This window comes from Theropithecus gelada, chromosome 10, assembly GCF_003255815.1.
Source record: "Theropithecus gelada isolate Dixy chromosome 10, Tgel_1.0, whole genome shotgun sequence".
Classification (NCBI taxonomy): Eukaryota; Metazoa; Chordata; class Mammalia; order Primates; family Cercopithecidae; genus Theropithecus; species Theropithecus gelada.
Window position 1 is genome coordinate 42,993,642 of NC_037678.1, and position 18,320 is coordinate 43,011,961.

Genomic DNA, 18,320 nt, shown 5'->3' on the forward strand with positions numbered 1-18,320 from the left:
ACATCTTAGCCCGACCTTTAATGTCTTAGTAATGGCACAAAACATAAAAACTGCTTCAGTCTTCCCATGAGATTCTTTCTATCTGAGGTTTGAAGGGGCAACTGCAGGCCACATGCAGCTCCCAGACACGTTTTGTTTTGGTCACACGGTGCTTTTATAAAGTTGATAGGGCAGAGACTGTAGTTCACTACCTAATAGTCATTCACACCCTCCCCTTCCTCTGAACCTGCTCTTGTTAGGGGTAGCAATACACCTATCTTAAACAAACAAACAAACAAAAAGAAAAAGTTACACTTCCTAGGCTTCCTGGCAGCTGGGAGTAGCCATTTGATGCCCTCAGGCCAAAGAGGTATAAGTGGGTGTCACTGGGCAAGGCTCCCAAGAAGGCAATGGCAAACTTGGCAGGTGGACACCCCTGTGCCTCTCACTATCCTCTTTGTCCTGCCTAGAAAATGTACTTGTTGCTGGAGGTAAAGTAACCGTGTTGCAACCAGAATTCAGTATGAAATTCACTGAGCATCTCACCCTGAGACAGGGACACCATTATGCTGTCTGGACTTCTGGTGGAAGGAAAACCTTTATCTTCTTTAAGCCAGGGTTATTTAGGTTTTCTATTACATAAAGTCAACCCAATCCCTAATAGATAAACTTGCCAATATTTAAAAATCACATCTGATAGGGTTTGAATGTTTGTCCCCTCCAAATCTCATGTTGAAATGGAATCCCTAAGGTTGGAGGTGGGGCTGGGTGGGAGGTGTTTGAATCATGGGGGCGGATTCCTCATGAATGGCTTGGTGCTGAGGGAGTTCTCGTTCTGATAGTTTATAAAAGATCTGGTTGTTTAAAAAAGCAGGGCACCTCCCTTCCTCGTCCCTCTCTTGCTTCCACCATTACTGTGTGATGTGCCGGCTCCCGCTTTGCCTTTTGCCATAATTGGAAGCCTCCTGAGGCCTGACCAGGAGCAGATGCTGGCACCATGCTTCCTGCACAGCCCTCAGAACTGTGAGCCAATTAAACCTCTTTTCTTTATAAATTACCCAGTGTCAGGTATTTCTTTATAGCAACACAAACACCTAACACAACATCTCATATGAAAATCTGGATTCCCAGTGTCGCTCTTAAAACAGGATAGTCAGCCAGGCATAGTGGCTTACACCTGTAATCCCAGCACTTTGGGAGGCCAAAGTGGGCAGATCACGAGGTCAAGAGTTCAAGACCAGCCTGGTCAGCATGGTGAATCCCCATCTTTACTAAATGTACAAAAAATTAGTCGGGCATGGTGGCACACACCTGTAGTCCCAGCCACTCGGGAGGCTGAGGCAGGAGAATTGTTTGAACCCAGCAGCAAGAATTACTTGAACCAAGCAGGCAGAGGTTGTAGTGAGCCGAGATGGTGCCACTGCACTCCAGCCTGGGTGACAGAGTGAGACTCTGTCTCAGAATAAAAAAACCAGTCTCGCCAGCCTGGGCCCACATTTCTGCATGGCAAGAAGCAGCTCTGCCCCAGCAGGCATGCACCCTGACCCTCCCATGGCGGGAGTCCTGGCCCTGCAGACACTGCAGTTTGGTACCCTATGTTAAAGAGTTTTCTAGTACATGGAATAGAACCCAGCTCTCAATTTCAATAAGAAAAGGTCTCAAACTAATATACTTGTTTTTTTTTTCAAACTTTTTCTTTTTACCTCTGTTCCTGTGACATTTCATATCCTCCCATAAATGCTGCCCTGGCTAAACCTCTGGGGAGGGCCCAGGACACACCCACTATCCACACCGTCCCCTCCAGCACGCTTTGGCCATGCCACAGGACTAGCATCAACAAGGCTCGCCTGTGTCATTCCAGACAGACACCCTCCCCTATAAAGCACCTTCCCTGAAGATACGCTTGCAAAGGAAACAAACTCATCAGAGTAAAACAATTCCCACAAAACACACATTCAAATCCCATTTCAAGACAACCAGTGTGCTATCCCCAAATTACCAGACCAGAGGGAAAAATGTGCGAAGGTGAGGGGACTCTAGGAGATTTCCAGTCATGAGGTGGGGAGCCAGGAAGGGAGCTGGGGAGCAGCATCCGAGGCTGGGTGGACCTGGGGCCGGAGACGGAGGCAGGGGTAGGGGAGGCACAGCCTCCAAAAAGGTGAGAATGGGAAAGTGTAAGGGAGGAGCCTTTTAGAGCCAGGGGCCCAAAATCCAGAATCCGAGCAGGAACCACATCCTCCTCCTCCTCTTTCCTCCACCATTCGCTGAGAATGACCCTGGTGCCTGAAGCTGTTCTGCGTCACTGAGGGACACGGTCCCATGACTCCTTCCTGGCCCCTAGCCAGATCAGTCCTGCTCTTACTCACATTTCACAGAGCTCAGAGAGGCTCACCAGCTCAGCCAGGCACAGAGCAGGGCTGGGGTCGACCCGCAGGCTGCTCCTCCCCCCACTCCCTGCTGTATGCATCACTGTGGTCACTGCCGCCATGACTTTGTTAACAAAAGATGGAATTACCTCAAGGGGATTGGAGACTGTCTGGGGAGGTATCTGCCTCCTAAAGCTGCATCTCAAAATTTACTCATTGTTAAAGACAACAGCTCAGTTATCCTCACTCACTCTGAACTTAAGGACAATAATGCCTGCCATTTTACATTAAAGGAAATTGAGATTCAGAGAGGTAAAGTGACTTGCCCAAAGTCACACAGCTTGTCCCTGACTGAGCCAGGACTTGGACACATTTATTTAGCTCCAGGGAAAGAATCTCTTTGCATCTCATTGTTCTCTTGTCCAAAGAGGCCCTTCTGGCAAGGCCCAAGTGTGCTGCATTGCAGGTTCTCTGGGAAAACTCACTGAATTGAAATAAATGAGACCTGTGTGGATAGGAAATTATCTCTACTATTTACTCTCCCTTTCAGAGGATGAGATGATGAGACTAGGGAGGCTGAGGGTCTCTTCCTGCAGAAGAGTTCAAGACCACACCAATCACTCTGACACATCCATTCCATCAGCATTCATTGGGGAACTACCAGATGTTAGCACAGTGCTAGCACTGGTGACACAGCCAAGAAGACCACAGACAAGGCCCTGCCCTCAGGGAGCTTACAGTCCAAGCAGCACTGTCCAACAAAGCTGTCCGCAAGGATGGAATGTTCTAGATCTGCACTATCCAGTATGGCAGCCACAGCTGCATGTGGCTCCCGCACACTTGAAATGTGGCTACAACTGAGGAAACAGAATCTTAATTTATTTTATTTTATTTAGATTTAAATTGCCACATGTAGCTAGTGGCTACTGTATTCGACCATAAACAAGTTTGTCCAATAAACAAATGAGATCATCTCCAGGAGTGCCAAGTGAGGTACTGAAAACAGGCTCCTATGACCATGAGGAAGGCAGGTGAGGCTGGAGAGTGCCCCTGGGCCTGACTTCCTCATGTCTGCTGTTCCAGTGCTAACAGCTTCGCCTGGTACCTGGCAGGTCCCAAAGACAAAGGGGTTCATTGTCATCGGCTTCTGTGTGGTGTTAGGGTGGGAAGGGGGCAGAGAACAGGATATTTTTTCCTTTGGAGACAGGGTCTACCTCTGTTACCCAGGCTAGAGTGCAGAGGCATGATGTCGGCTCCCTGCAACCTCTGCTTCCCCAGCTCAGGCGATCCTCCTGGCTCAACCCCCCAAGTAGCTGGGACTACAGAAGCACACCACCACACCCAGCTAACTTTTTGTATTTTTTACAGAGACAGGGTTTCACTATGTTGCCTAGGCTGGTCTCAAACTCCTGGGCTGAACCAATCTGCCCACCTAGGCCTCTCAAAGTGCTGGGGTTACAGGTGTGAGCCAACATGCCCAGTTGGGAAAAGGAATTTTAAAGCATCCATTTTCTATAATGAACAGGCAATGTTTTCATAAAAAAAAAAAAAAAAAAAAAAAACTCTAAGTTCTCAAACTCAGTATTTTTTAAGCATCTAGCTTTTATGTTTTTAATAACCCTGAAGAAGCTGACAATGTAATTACTGCATAGTTCTACTACTAATTAAGCCATGTAGACACTCTACAAGGGACCAGAGGGAGATCCTCAGAACCCAGGACTCCAGAATAAGAGAACATTCGAGGAAGAAAGCTAGAAAGAGCCACAGTACAGACAAAAGAGGCTCCTGCCCCCGCCTCCTCCCATGCCCAGGCAGGGGCAGCATTAGAGGGTTTGAGGCAAAGGAGAGACTAGACCAGATTTGCATTTTGGAAACTTCCTGTTCTACAGGAAAACTGATGAGAGGAAGAGAACCAAGACTCAGTGTTGAGGTTGTCCAGGAAAGGGAAGGTAGGAGCTAAACCCAGGTGGGGGTGAGGGTGGGGATGGGGGTGGCGGGGGGAGACCTGAAACAAGTGGGTGGGCTCCAGGAGGCCAGTATCCAGCGGACCTGCAACCGTGGGAGAGGGAGGTGTCAAGAACAGAGCCTGGTGTTGAAGGTATGTGGCTGATGCAGGTGATGAAGGAAGTGGCCATCAGCACAAGCCCAGACCTGTCTGCCAGCAGAGTGGCATGAAGGAGGAAGGGGCCAGCATGGGATGCCCTGAGCCCAGGGCCTGGGGAATGTGTCTGTGCATCCGTCTGTAGCTCACGATAGGGGAGGATGCTCTGAGAGGCTTCTCCCTCTCCAGGTAGTAAAGTAGACCTGGATCTGGCCCTGCAGAAGGATGTGGCTGCTGGCTCCTCCTTGCTCGCCCTTCAAGCACTCTCTGGCCCCATCTAGCTGGCAGGAGTGACCAGTTGCCTGGTCAGGCACTGACACATAGGTTGAGACACCAGCACCTGGGGCTTGTGCCCATTTGTCCTACAAATGCTTACTGAAAGTCTCCTGCATCTGAGCTCTGTGCTGAGCTCAGGGGTGCAGCACTTCAGGTGACAGTCAAGCTCCCTGTCCTCAAGAGGCTCCCAGTCTAGAAGAGACACTCCACAGAGAATGAAACTGACAAGAACCCCAGGTGTTGAAGAGTGCTAGGTGCAAATCAGAAATGAGATCAGAGTTCAATGGGGTGCGGCACAGGTCTGAAGGACTGGAAGGACCCAGCAGGACACAAAGGTCTGGAGCTCAGAGCCAGGGAGTTGGAGAAAGGAGCTGGAGAGGCATGGAGCCAGGACAGAGCAAGGCAGTGACAGCCGAGGGACAGGGGATGGCTGGTGAGGAGCAGTGATGGGATCATGTTGAGGAAGGCCCAAGAGGCAGCCTGGGACCCAACAAGAAGGAGGCCACCATTGTGCTGAAGCCGATGCCAGGGCTGGCCCAAGGATGTGGAGGGGGCAGAAGCCTAGTCCCAGAGCCTGAGAGCAGATGGAAGAAAAGGAAGCAAAACTCCTCATGACCATGAGCTCCTTCAAAGGAGGAAAGATTAGGGGATGCTTCCTTACCCTTGAGTAAATTTCTATTTTGGAAGAACACCTAACCATGCTCATGGGTATGGAGCACGGATTTATAGAGAGGCACATTGTGAAGGTGCAGACAGGCCCATTAACGAAGCAGTGGTGAGAGCGGCAGGAAGGTCAGGCCTAGGGGAAATATTTCATCCCCGCCACACAGTCCATGGCCACAGACCTGGCCACGTCAGATTTAATGCACTAATAAGGCCACAAAAAGACACTTATGTTCACTCTCAATCAGGGAACTGCAAATTAACACAATAAGAAACCATTTGTCACCCTTCGTGCTAGAGAAAAATAGATTGATGATCTCAGGTGTTGGCAAGGGTTTGGAGAAAGGTCACTCTTATAGATTATGGAAACAGTGTGAATTCATACATTTTCTAGGAGGGTGCAATATCATTAAAATAAAATATGTGGGTCCCCTATGTCCTCAACATCCCACGAGCTGGTGCACACACACCCTAGAGGAAATCTCAGGTGAGTACAAGGCAGTTTGTGCCCAGGTAATTACAGCTATGTTGTCTGTAGTGGGTAAAACCTGGAAACAATACAAATATCCAATGGCTAAACTGAAAAATATGTTCCTTGGCATCCTGTGTGGGTGTTAAAAGGGAAAGGGAGATGGATATTTCAATGAGGCAAGATCTCCAAGACCCAGTGTGGAGCAGAACCACTCATGGAAGAGCCATGAGTCCAGCGCATTCCCGTGTGCCATTTTCCAAGCAACACAAGTATATAAAACATTAGGAAAATTCCCAAAGCATGCCGCTCAATTCCCAGCAGGGGTAACCTCTAGAGAATGGGAGAAAGATGTGTCAAAACATAGGTCACCTTTCGAGGAATGCTTGGAGTCTTTGCAAAGGGAATATTGATGCATTAAAAATTCCTTTGCAGGGAAAGGGTGAACGCAACCTTGGACTCTTTCATTAAATTATAGAATTTAGATGGAAGGAGACAGCTCTGCTTCTTTACTCTGTGTGAGGTTATTCCACAGCTGGAGTTCCACGTTCAATTTTCAGGAGTCTCACATTAGAGCAGCAGGTGGACAAATAAGGGAGGCCATCTAGGGAGAGCAGGTGAAGGGCCTAGACTTTTCAAGAAGTGATTGAGGTTGTTTCAATACCTAAAACCTCAGGCTCTCTCAAAGCCCAGAGTAACACGCAGCAGGAGAAGATCCCATCAGGACTGGTGAATACCAGACCCCTTGGAACCACTGGAAAAAGAATTCTTCAACAGATCTGCCCAAAGACAAGCATGCACTACATCAGGAAGAAGTGAGTCCACCATCAAAAGAGGTATGCAGGCACACAACAGGCCAGCCAGGCAAGGTGCTTACAGAAAATATTCCGAGTCTGCCCTTCCTCCATCAAGTTTCCAAGTTCCTTCCAACTTGATGATTCTGATTATCTTTCTGCTAGAACAGAAACACAATCCGCTTCACACAATCCATAAATACTTAATTGCTTGGTGCTTTTTAGTAAGGTTTTACTGCTCACAGAATTGCACATACTTTAGACTTTTCACCTCTGACACCTGCTCCCTGAGTCCCATTTTGACCAGTTGCACCAGAGGAGAGTTCAAGCCTGCGCCCTCCCACGCATAACTTAATCACAGGCATCCCAGCCCTTCCTCCTCCTTCCCTCATGGACCAGCACCACCTGCCCAACCCTCCGCTCCCACCCACAGAGGCATAAACTCACAGACAGCCAAAACGCCAAGTCCTCCATAATTTCCATTTCAAGTTTGCTTCCTTTTACTGCCAGGGAGACAAAGGGAGCTGAGAAGGATTCTCACGAGGAGCCACTCAACTTCCATGATTGGAACAGTTGTGGATGCGCCTCTCCAACCCAGAGAAAGGCAATCCATCATGGAGTGCTGAAGGCTGAATCCCTCATTCCTAGTAAAAGGATTAATTAAAGCCTTAAGGGTCTGCTATGGCAGCCTCTGCTTGAAACTCTAAGGAAATTAACCTGCCCTCCCAGATAAAGAAAAGTCAGAGATTTATTCAGGCTGGTACCTTAGTTTGACCAAGTGACACAGTGTCAATAGTCTTAACAAAGAAATCTTCCAATACTTGCACTGGTTTATTGTTTAAATTTTCAAATGGGGGGGGGGGGCTCCAGTGCCCACACAGCTGCCTGTAATGGGTCCTCTAGGCAGTTTATCGGGAAGCTCTGATGTGTTCCAGTGAAGGAATCCCTCCCCACAAAGCCAGTCTTCGGGCCCCAGGGATTATCTCTACTTTGATGCCCACCATTTAACATGATCAAGTCCCCATTTGGGGTTGTTGCATTTAGAGAGAATAAGTCCTCAAAGACAGGCAAAGCAACTTGTTATCAAAACAGAATCTACGAAGGAATTGTGCTTCTCTAAGACACAAAACTGAGTCCTGTGGCTTGATACCAAAACACCAGCTTTGATTCTTTTTTTGAACCCTACATTTCAGAAGCCCAGACTTCTCCCTGTGAAGTGAAAATTGCCTTCTGGTGGAGAGAGGTTTTAATGATCACTTTGCTTCCTGCGTCTCCATGGTGACAGGCGCACACAGCCCACCCCCCTCCTGCTTTATTAGGCCTTTCTTCCTCTCTGGAAAGTAATCAATCAAGCCCTATAGACGCCTTTGTGACCGGTTTTTCACCTAAACAATCAACGCTGCCATGGGGGTGGAAGAGTGGACGGAGTCCACACACTGTCACGAAACCGGGCTCTGTCCTGGCGCACGCCCTTCCTCTCCCTGCCGGCGGCTCTGCCCAGCACACCTGTCCGGGGGCTGGCGCGCCCAGGTGCGCCAGGCCCCGCTGGAGTCAGGCGCCCGGTGGAAGCCCTCAGCGCGGTGGCCTCAGCTGCGGAGCGTTGCCCTCCAGGAGCGGATGCCCAAGCGGGAACGTCCGGAGCTGGGGCCCGGCCGTGGGGAGGGAGGGAAGGGCCCAGAACCGGCGCTGGGCGGAGGCGGCCACGGTTCTGCCTATCTTCCCCCAGCCGGTCAGCACCCGAGGAAGGGAAGCCCCCTTCGAGGGGCCGGCAGAGCTCACCAAACGGAAAGGAGGGGAGGCTGCAGCGCCCGGCTCTACCCAGGAAATCAGCTCTTTTATGGACAAAGGGCTCCGAGCGTCCCAGCCCTGCGAGACTGGGGATAGGAACCTCGGGCCGAGAGCCGGTTCCTGCTGCGGCTCCCCGAATGCAGGCGGGGCGCGGAGCCGCGCGGGGTCCTGCTCCCAGGGCCACCTGCCTCGGGCCTCCCCGACCCCGCCCGCCGCCCCCCGCCCAGCCCGTTACCTGGGTTTTCCCCGGCGTCCGCGGAGGAGGTGGCCGAGGAGTCGGTGAGGACGCTGGGGTCACTCTGCGAGCGGCCCCGCGACACGAGGCAGCCGCTCCCGTCCTCCGACGCGGCCATGGGCCCGGCCGGCGCGGGGGCAAGTTAGAGCGAGCCGCGTGGAGTCAGAGCATCCGAGGCGGCCAAGGTCACCGGCGAGGGGGCTGGAGGGGGCGTCTTTTTAAAAAAGAAAATTAAAAAAAAAAAAAAAAAATAGAGGGCCGGGAAAGGAAAAGAGCTGGAGAAAGACGCCGGGGCTGGCTTCAGGGCGGGGAGACAATAGCCTCGCTGGCTGCAGCCAGGCGCATCCCGGCGTGCGCGGCCTCGCTTTGTTATTTATTCGTGTTTATTCCCATTCTTCAGTCTATATATTCCAGGAAAAAAAAAAAAGTTGAACCAGGAAATAAAAACTTTTTCTTGTCAGTGTTTATTGCGTGCTTGGGGCAGGGGGTGATGTCCTGGAACGTCTGGGGGCGCTCCCTCCCCCCACCCCACCCCCCACCCCCCCAGAATAAAAAGGGAAAAAGAAGAATCTTTGCTCTTGCAATTGCTTTAATCTGAAAGCTGTTCTTGGAGCATCTGTTGGAAAACATTAGGATTCTCCCATCATGCCGCGCGAGAGGAGCATGACGTCACGGGAGAGGGGCGTGAGAAGGCGCGTGGCCACAGGGAGGGGTCGCTCATACCTGGACCGCGCGCCGGGGTGGGGGAGGCGGGGCTGGACACCAGGTTAGGAGCAGCCCACCCCACCAACCTGTGCTCTAGAAACAAGAAAGCTTCCTAGTCCCGCTTCCTGCCCTCCCGGACAAAAGGGAACCCTGAGGGCCCCTAAATTCCCCAGCAGCTGCAGGCAGCTGGTTTCCCTGGTCCTTCCTCTCCTGGGACGCGGAGGCCAGAGGGTCCCGACTCGCCCACCCCGGCACCGGAGGGGAGCGACCCGAGGCTTCTTTCCCGCAACCACCTGGCCTGGGCCTGCTAGGGAACCCCCACACGACACTCCGAACCCTTGCTCTGAACCCTCCTCCCTGCCGGGGAGGGAGAGGGAGGAGGGCACGGGCGCTTTCCAATAAGGCTTTTCCTCAGACGCCCTTAGGAACCGGAGGGGCCAGGCACGGGAGGCGACACCACCTAGGGCTGCCACTCAGAGATCTCACAGAGGTGTCCTCCAGGGTGCTAAGGAGCGAATCTCACAACCCCGGAGGTGGTGTGGGGTGAACACAGGCAGGCAGCTGCTGCTTCCCAGCCAGGGCAGGGAAGGAAGAAAGTCCAGGAAAGGGTAGAGAGGGGGCTGGAATGGTGCTGTCACCTGGCCTGGTCCTGGAAGGTGCCCAGAGGAGGAGGCATTTCAACAGACATCAGGATTCAAGGGCCATAGAGACACCTGGGGGAGGACACCCCCATTTCAGTTTCTCAAACAACCCCATGGGGCAGCCCCGATCCAAGTCCCCTTTGCAGGTGCTGGAACTGGGGCAGGGGGGCGGGGGGAGCGGGGAGAGTTGTTCACCAAGGGTCCTCCTGCTGGGGACAGAGCCCTCCCTGAGGCTGCCCCCATCAGATTAGCACCTACAGCAGGGCCTGGGAGTGCAGTGTGAGCGCTGGCAGTGTGGACAAAATCCCGGTTAAGTGCCAAGGACAGAACTGAGCGGAGTGGTGGTGGGGAGGAGGAATAAAGTGGATGTTCACTCCATACAGAGCTTTGGGCTCTTAGCAGCAGCTACTTCAGCAGCATCGATCACCTCTAAAGAAAGGACTCATTCATTCATTCATTCAGACTATGTGCAGAGTCAAGTGTGTGCCAGGCACCACACCAGGCATTAGCGACCTAGCAGTGCACAAACACAGAGACGCCCCAGCTCCTTGAGTCTTCCGGGAAAGGGGGAGGGTGAAGCTGAGAATGGTCACCAACACACTAATAAGATGCCTAAATAATCATTTAATTACAGTTGGCAATTAAGACCAGGAAACAAAGAGGAAACTGGTGGGAAACTGCTAGGAATAGATACGTTTTAGCCACATAAAAATGTGCTGGCTGGATGGTGATGTGGCCTGCCAGCCTTGGACTGAGCATTTTGCATGGGGACCTCATTCCTTCCTACAACTGCCCTGGTAGGTGAGAGCTTCTGTGGTCTCCACTTTTGAGATGAGGGCAACTTCGAGAGGTGAGCACTCTTGCCCAGGCCACAAGCCAGCACATGGAAGAGCTGGACCACAGCCAATGCTCTGGGCCCAGGGTCTCTCCAAGTGGGTATTCAACACCTCCCACTCCAAGTCCCCAGGGGCTCTCCTGACACACTGAGTACCGGCCCCACGGGAAGGTTTCTTGGGCCCCTTCCGAGTCTGGGTGAGTGAACACCTGAGACAGTTCAGTTCCATTGGAAGGAAGCCTGCAGCTGACCCAGCCGTGGCAGGTGCAGAGATGGTGGTGACCGGTAGGAAGGGATAGAGGCCAGAGACTGGCTATAGGTGGGGGAGAGGAGAAAGTTCATACCAGAGGTCTCCAGCTGTCTGTCATTTGCCAACCACCCCTACGTTTTTTAGCCTTCCCTATTTAAAACCTATCCTTCCATTAAGATCTGTCTTTAAATCAACTCTTTGCACCTAAACACATTTTTCTTTTCTTTCTCTCACTCTCTTTTTTTGTTGTTCCTTTCTTTCTTTCTTTCTTTCTTTGTTTTTTTTTTTTTTTTTTAGAGTTTTGTTCTGTTGTTCAGACTGGAGTGCAGTGGCTATTCACAGGGGCAATCCCAGTGCACTACAGCCTCGAACTCCTGGGCTCAAACAATCTTCCCACCTCAGCCTTCTGAGTACTTGGGAGTACAGGTGTGCACCTCCACACCAGGCCGACATGCATGTTAAAGGAAGCCTTCAATAGGACTGATGGAGCACAGCCTCGCTGACTGGCATTGGTGGGAAGGACCACAGTGCTAACTCAATACCTGAGTCCACTCTTGGCCTGAGCTGGCTCCTGTGTGGTTAAAAAGGCCCCAAGGGTGAGAGAGGAGGTCAGCCAGGCAGGCACCGAATAGAGACATCCTTCTTAATGTTACCAGAAGGAACTTTCTATCTAAGCCAATGTTACTGCCTTGTCCGTGTGCCACCAGAAATTATCCCTAATCCCTTCAGATGGTTTACACTGCAGCACCCATTCACCTACTCCACCAAACTGTGTATGGATGAGGATTAAAAACATGTAAAAGGGTAAGACTTGGCATTTGAGCTCAGGAGCCCACATGGAGTGGGGAAGCGGAAGATGAGACGCAACCAGGTTTTATTTCTTAGAAGTATATATTTTAGCAAAGCACTGTGGTTTGTTAAAGGTAGGTAGAGATGGAGCTGTTCATTATATTATTCCTTGGCTTTGAGATGTTCCATACTAAAAATAGTTTTAAATTTAAAAAAGTTAGCAATCCCACCTCTACTGATCAATGGAAAATAATAAGGTCTCCAGGTAAATTGCCTGCAGGAGAGATTTTGGCCTTCAAAGTCGGTCATCTCCAGACCATGACTGGCTTGAACCCTGTGAGGATCTGGCCCCCACGGTGTGTGAAAGGCACCTGTTTGGAGGAGGGTTTCCAGCCTTGAGGGCCCTCAAGAGGTTTTTGTGAAAGTCACCAACTGTCCCTCCTCAACAAGATCCCTGGCAAGGGATGGATTTGGAAGGCCACTGCAGAAATCCTATTGGAACGAACAAAGCTTCATAATGGCCAAAAAATTACGAAGAACCCAAACGTCCATGGACTGATAAATGGGTAAATAAAATGTGGTCCATTCTTACTGTAGGACAATATGCAGCCATGAAAAGGAGGGACGAGCTGACACGTGCCACAATGCAGATGAACCTGGAAAACATTACACAAGTAAAAGAAGCAGTGACAAAAGGCCACATGCCACATGAACCCAGTTATATGCAATGTCCATCAAATCAGAAAGCAGATCTGTGGATGCTGAGGATAGGGAGCGGGGGAAGAGAAGGGCTGACTGCTAATGGCTACAGAGTTCCTTTTTTGAGTGCTAGAAATGTTCTAAATGTTCTAAAATTAGATTATGGTGATGGTTTTATAACTCTGTAAATATACTAAAAACCACTGAATTTTATACTTTAAATGCATGAACTTAATGGTATGTAAATTCTTTCAATAAAGCTTTAAAAAACAAAAAAGCACATAGAGGCACTAGGCTGAGCTTTGAATTTGGAGGATTGGGTTCCGCTTCTTGCCCTGGTGGGCATAATCACAATGAAACCCTCCGTCTCCACCCAGATTCCAGATCAGATAGAAGCTCATCGAGGGGCCCTCCTTCTGCTCCTTGATCGCCTTGGTCAGAAAATCCAAAGCCATTTCCTGACTCAGGGCAGCCCTGATAAGCCAACACCACTCCCTGAAGAACCACAAAGGTGGGACAAAGTCAGTCCAATTTGCCCAAGTCCCCTTCAAAACTCACAAAACTGCAAAGGCAAAGGCAGTTTCCTCTGCCCAGGGGCAGCCAGGGAGCACATCACTGCAAAGATGGCTCAGGGATGGCAGACTCCCTCCAACACACAGTGCAGGTATGAGGTACTCCCGCTCATTAGGGAGTGGTGAGGAATGGTACCCCAAGACCAACTCCACCCCCACACACCTCCCAAGTTGGTCTTATTCTTAAAGCAGGTACAGACCAATGGATGCATCCAACCATCCAACATTTCCTAAGCATCTATTCTGTGCCCAAACAGGCACTTTGCCAGGAACACCATCATGAACGAGACATGATTGCACATTGGCTTTGTGGAGCTTGAGGTCTAGCACAGAAGACAAGATTGACTAATATGAATCAATGGATCAATCAATTTCAATGAGTACAGAGTGCAGGATAACTCATCTGGAGCAGAGAGGGAGCCTGTTTTGAAGAAGCGATGCTCTGGAAGTGCGAGGGCCAATGGAAGCCAACTGGACATGCAAGTGAGGAAGGGTGCCCCGGGCAGAGGGAACAGCCTGAGCAAAGACCGTGAGGTGGGAGCAGCATGGAGCCCTGAAGTTCCTGCAAAGAGGCCAGAGCAAGGGTCTGCAGCCACAGAGAGGTGATGACCCAGACCACGCAACATCTCATGAACCTCAGGAAGAACCTGATTTTGTTCCAAGGATGGTAGAAAGCCACTGAGGCAGTGGTGGGTCTCCAGAGCATCCTTCTGGCTGCTGTTAGAGAAGGGACACATGGGGCAAGGGAGGAAGCAGCAGGATGGACTAGGAGGCTAGAAATCATCCTGGTGGGTGATGGCAGCAGCCTGGCCCAGCAGGGATAGTCAGAGGCGCCCAACAGGTTGGACTCAGTGTCCTCTGAAGGTGGCTCCCACAGGTTTGCGATGGCTGAGCTACGGGGGACTAGAGAGAGAAGCCAAGAATACCTCCAGGGTTTTTTTTTTTTTTTTTTTTTTTGCTGTCTAATTAACCATTTATGACGGGGTAGAACTGAGGTAACCAACAAGTCTGATATTGACAACAGGGTGGGTGTGATGCTATTTCCTGGGTGGGGAGGATCAGATTAGGGAGGGATGAGGCAGAAAAGAGGAGGAGCCCCATTTGACAAGCAGCCTTTGGGGTGACATGGAAGAGTCTGCTGCCCTGGCTCAACAACCATCAATACTCACAGGCACCATCTACTTGATCAGGGCAGGCAATGGAAGGGCACATGCTCATACCAGTTGCAAATGAGCATGGTCACAGTTCCATTGTGGCCTTTCCATGGCTCAAAGGGCAGCTGTTAAACCAACCATGGTGGTGGTTCTCCTGAGACTCACCCACCATGGGTCTTCAGCTCCAGCTAAACCCAACTTCTGAAGGGCCATCCCAATCCAACCGAACACACTTTTAAGGCATCCAGAGTGTGTCGCAATGGGGTTGTAAATTGAAACCAACCACTGGCCTGAGGCTACTTCTTGCAGGCACTTAGAAGGTTAGCTCAATTCTGCAGTTTTCTTATGCTACCAACTGCTTTCCTAGGGCCCCGGCAGCCTTGAAGGCCCCTGGAGGAGCTGATGGGCCAAGGACCTGGATGGTGGCAATGTCAGCTCCACAGGCACAGGGATTTTTGTTGTGTTTGTTCACCCAAGAATGTGCCTGGAGGTCGTAGTCTCCCAGTACATAAATATACATTGGTGCATAAATGAATCAATGTGCATGGCGGAGCCTAGCCAGGCAACTGCCCTGCTCCAGGAGTGAAGGCTCAGCCTCCCCACGGTCCAAGCTGGCTCCAGGCTTTGTGGGACTGAGGGGCTCACCCTCCCTCTGCTGCCTCAGTCCCCCAGGACAATCTGGTTTCTTCTCTGAGGCTCAGGGAACTCTTCTTCACCCTTAATGTAAAAATAACTCATTCAGCAAACTTCAAATGCTTAAGAAGAACTGCTCAAGCCACCATCTCAGGCTAAACTCATAGGGAACCATCTAAAGAGAAACAAGAAGACAAAACACCAGTGTGGGAGTTCCAGGACCCAAGAAAAGATGAAGGCAAAACAACCACGCTGGCGGAGGCCAGGTTCGTTAGGTGGGCAGCTGCGCCCTCTGCTGGGCACCTGGAAAAACAACACCTGAAGTAGTGGCGGGTGGGAATGGTCCTTGGACCTGGCTTGATGACATAACCTTGAATTTCACTTCCTGCACCTTTGACCACATCCTTGAGGGACTCTCTACCTAGAGCTGTGACCATAGACTACCCAGAGTGGTGCTCAATGCAATGCCAACCAAGGCTTTTTAAAAACAACACACCCAGCTCTTCTAGAACCAAATCCCTGATTTTGCCATTCCTGGCCTCTGCCCTGAAAGGCATTGGCAGCCAGAGTTGCCCTGAAAAAATGTGGTGTGGGCATCCCATGGCTTCCTGGAGATGTGCCCAGCCCTTCTTAGGGTCAAGTCCACTCAAGCTGCCTAGGGCAGGAGCCACAGAGCCAGGCACAAGATCGGGTCCCAACATTTTCTGACTGTGCGGCCCGGCTGAGCCTCGGGGTGTAAGTGAGAAGAGAACCTACCTTACAAGGTTTGGGCATTTGACACAGCACACAGAAGCCCTCAATATGCTTTCACCATTAGCAGAACAAAAAGTTCCTTGTGTGAGACCATCTGCCCTTTGATATTCTCCTTCTGTGCCCCCAGCACATCCAGGTGACTGGGAGAGGGGCCTATGAGGCAGCAGAGATAGAAGACAGAACCCAGAGCAGAGAAACACAACCCAGGGCTGGGAGGCTTTTGGCAGGGAAGGCGGAAGGCAGCCGCACTGGCCCCTGCACTCTTGTGTCATGGGCCACTGACCCACTTTGTATGTTGACGGCACACAGCTGTAGACCTCCAGGTGACTTTTCCTCCATCCTGGGTCCCCCCACGCAGTGACAGACACTGCATGCTCCGACTCTAGCTAATGAAAGCAGAAGAACAGGCTTCTGAGGCCTCTGGGAAAGACTGCTGATAGACAGAGAGAGCCACTTACAGAAAAGGCATTTGTCACCATTGCAGGTGCAGTTTGCAGTCCTGACTGCATTCCTGCTTCCTGCCCTGGAGTGCCCTGTGGGGCCTGGAACTGCAGCAGCCAGCCTGTGACCCTGTAGTGACACACACGACGATGAAACGCTAACAGCAGAGGAAGACCTTCACCTGTCTCCTCCCTGATCTCTTGTAAAGGGGCCAAACATCCTGCTGGCACAGGCCTCTGATGGTTGGGTTTTCATTTACTTAACACTTAGCTCTTACCATGTGCCAGTCATTGTCCTAAAAACTTTACAATGATTGACTTGGCTAATGCTGAAACTACCCAAATCAGGTAGAACTGTGATTGTCCCATTTAGCAAATGAGAAAAATGAGAGGCAAAGTTCTTAAGTACCTGCCCTAGGTCTCAAACCTGCAAAGCCAGGACTGGATCCCATGTCGTCAGCTCCAGCACTCAGGCTGTTATTACATCAAATATACCCCAACTCACACAGGCAAGAACCTCATGCTTTTGTTGGATTCCCCGAAAAGTCACTGACTTGATGATGATAAAGGCGGAGGAAGTATGAAAGGAAGAGGAGGAGGTAACAAGATTACTGATGACAGCATTTTTGTAGAGCCTAGAGCTTACCAAGGACCTCGCATGCATTGATTTATAATCTTGTGAGGTTGGACTAATCATCCTCTTTTTATAAACAATGAAGTTGAGGCTCAGATAGGGTATTTAACAAGGGTTAGCAACAGGACAGAAAAGGACTCCTACATTCTTTCCATAACACCAGCTCCAGCTCATCCCTCTTGCCTCCCTAACCCACCAAAATCTCTACCAGCAACCCTGGCTTACAAAGCAGACATTTGCTCAACAAACATGCACCAAACACTGAAACCACGCCAGGTCCTGTCCTGTGTGCTGCCAGGCACAGGATGGCCTGGCCCAGTCTGCATGGTGAAGGGGTAAGGCATGCCCGACACCATCACAGCATGGAGAGGTAGGAGTGTGTAGGGCCACTGGCCAGGCTGGGAAGCTCAGGGAAGCTCCAGGAAATGGCCTTGCATTGGTACCTGCACGTGACCTATATTTGTTGAGTATCTGCTATGCACCAGGCACTGGCAATCAAGCGGTACACAAAACAGATGCAACAATACACCCCCGCCCTGCTGTGCAGACCTCGGAAAGACACAGAGGAATTTGCTCAGCAGATGCACAAACTATGCATGCCGGTGTCCAGAGGTGTCACATGCAAAATAACTCATCCAAATCAAAGATAATTATCAGACAATAAAACGTTTTTGAAATTTTTAACCAAAGAATTTGAACAGGCATTAAATTGTGCTATATTCACAAAATGAAATACCAAACAACAGTGAAATTAACCAGACAAAAACCTGGGTGTCACAATATTCCGTTAAAGAAGACTATGCTCTATTTTATTCCATTTACAGAAGGTTCAACACCAGGGCCAGGCATGGTGGCTCCTGCCTGTAACCCAGCACTTTGGAAGGCCAAGGTGGACAGATCTCTTGAGGTCCGAAGTTCAAGACCAGCCTGGTCAACATGGTGAAACCCTGTCTCCACTAAAAATATACACACACAAAAATTAGCCAGGCATGGTACTGTGTGCCTGTAGTCCCAATTACTCAGGAGACTGAGCCAGGAGAATCGCTTGAATCTAGGAGGTGGAGGTTGCAGTGAGCCAAGATCATGCCACTGCACTCCAGCCTGGGCAACAGAGTGAGCTCTGTCTGAATAAAGAAAACAAAGAAAAATAAAAACCAGACACTACTTGATGGTGTTAGACTGCAGAGAACAGCTACCCATGGAGGAGGGATTTTGTTAAGAGCGGACACAGGGGGCTCTGGGATCCAGGTTATGTTCTGTTTCTTGAACTGGGTTCTGCCTACAGAGGTGTGTTCACCTGGTGAAAATTCATCAAGATGAATGCTTATGGTATGTGCACTTTTCAACATGAATCTTACAATTAAGAGTAAAAATTAAAAGTAAAGTAAAGAAGAAAGGCAGAGCAGACTTCAGGGCAAGAGAAGCTACCAGGGACAACAAAGGGCATTACATAATGATAAAGGAGTCAATTCTCCAAAAAGACATAACAATCCTTAATATGTACACACCTAATGACAGACGTCAAAATCCATGAGACAAAAATT

The 18,320-nt window shown here is 50.3% G+C and overlaps 1 protein-coding gene across 2 annotated transcripts in view; it reads right to left on the minus strand.

Moving 5' to 3' along the window:
• The window catches only part of PHACTR3 (phosphatase and actin regulator 3), a 269,728-nt gene that overhangs the window by 233,082 nt on the left and 18,326 nt on the right, over positions 1–18,320 (minus strand). Inside the window, exons 1-3 of one of the 2 annotated variants that reach the window (XM_025400501.1) lie at positions 10,213–10,314; positions 9,863–10,089; positions 8,672–8,872 (exon numbers count right to left, since the gene is read on the minus strand). The exons of the other annotated variant lie outside the window; for it this stretch is intronic. Of the exons in view, the coding sequence (XP_025256286.1) occupies positions 8,672–8,789 (118 nt within the window). The 5' untranslated portion in view covers positions 8,790–8,872; positions 9,863–10,089; positions 10,213–10,314. Of the gene's footprint in view, positions 1–8,671; positions 8,873–9,862; positions 10,090–10,212; positions 10,315–18,320 lie in introns of those variants that run through there. 2 annotated transcript variants of the gene reach the window in all.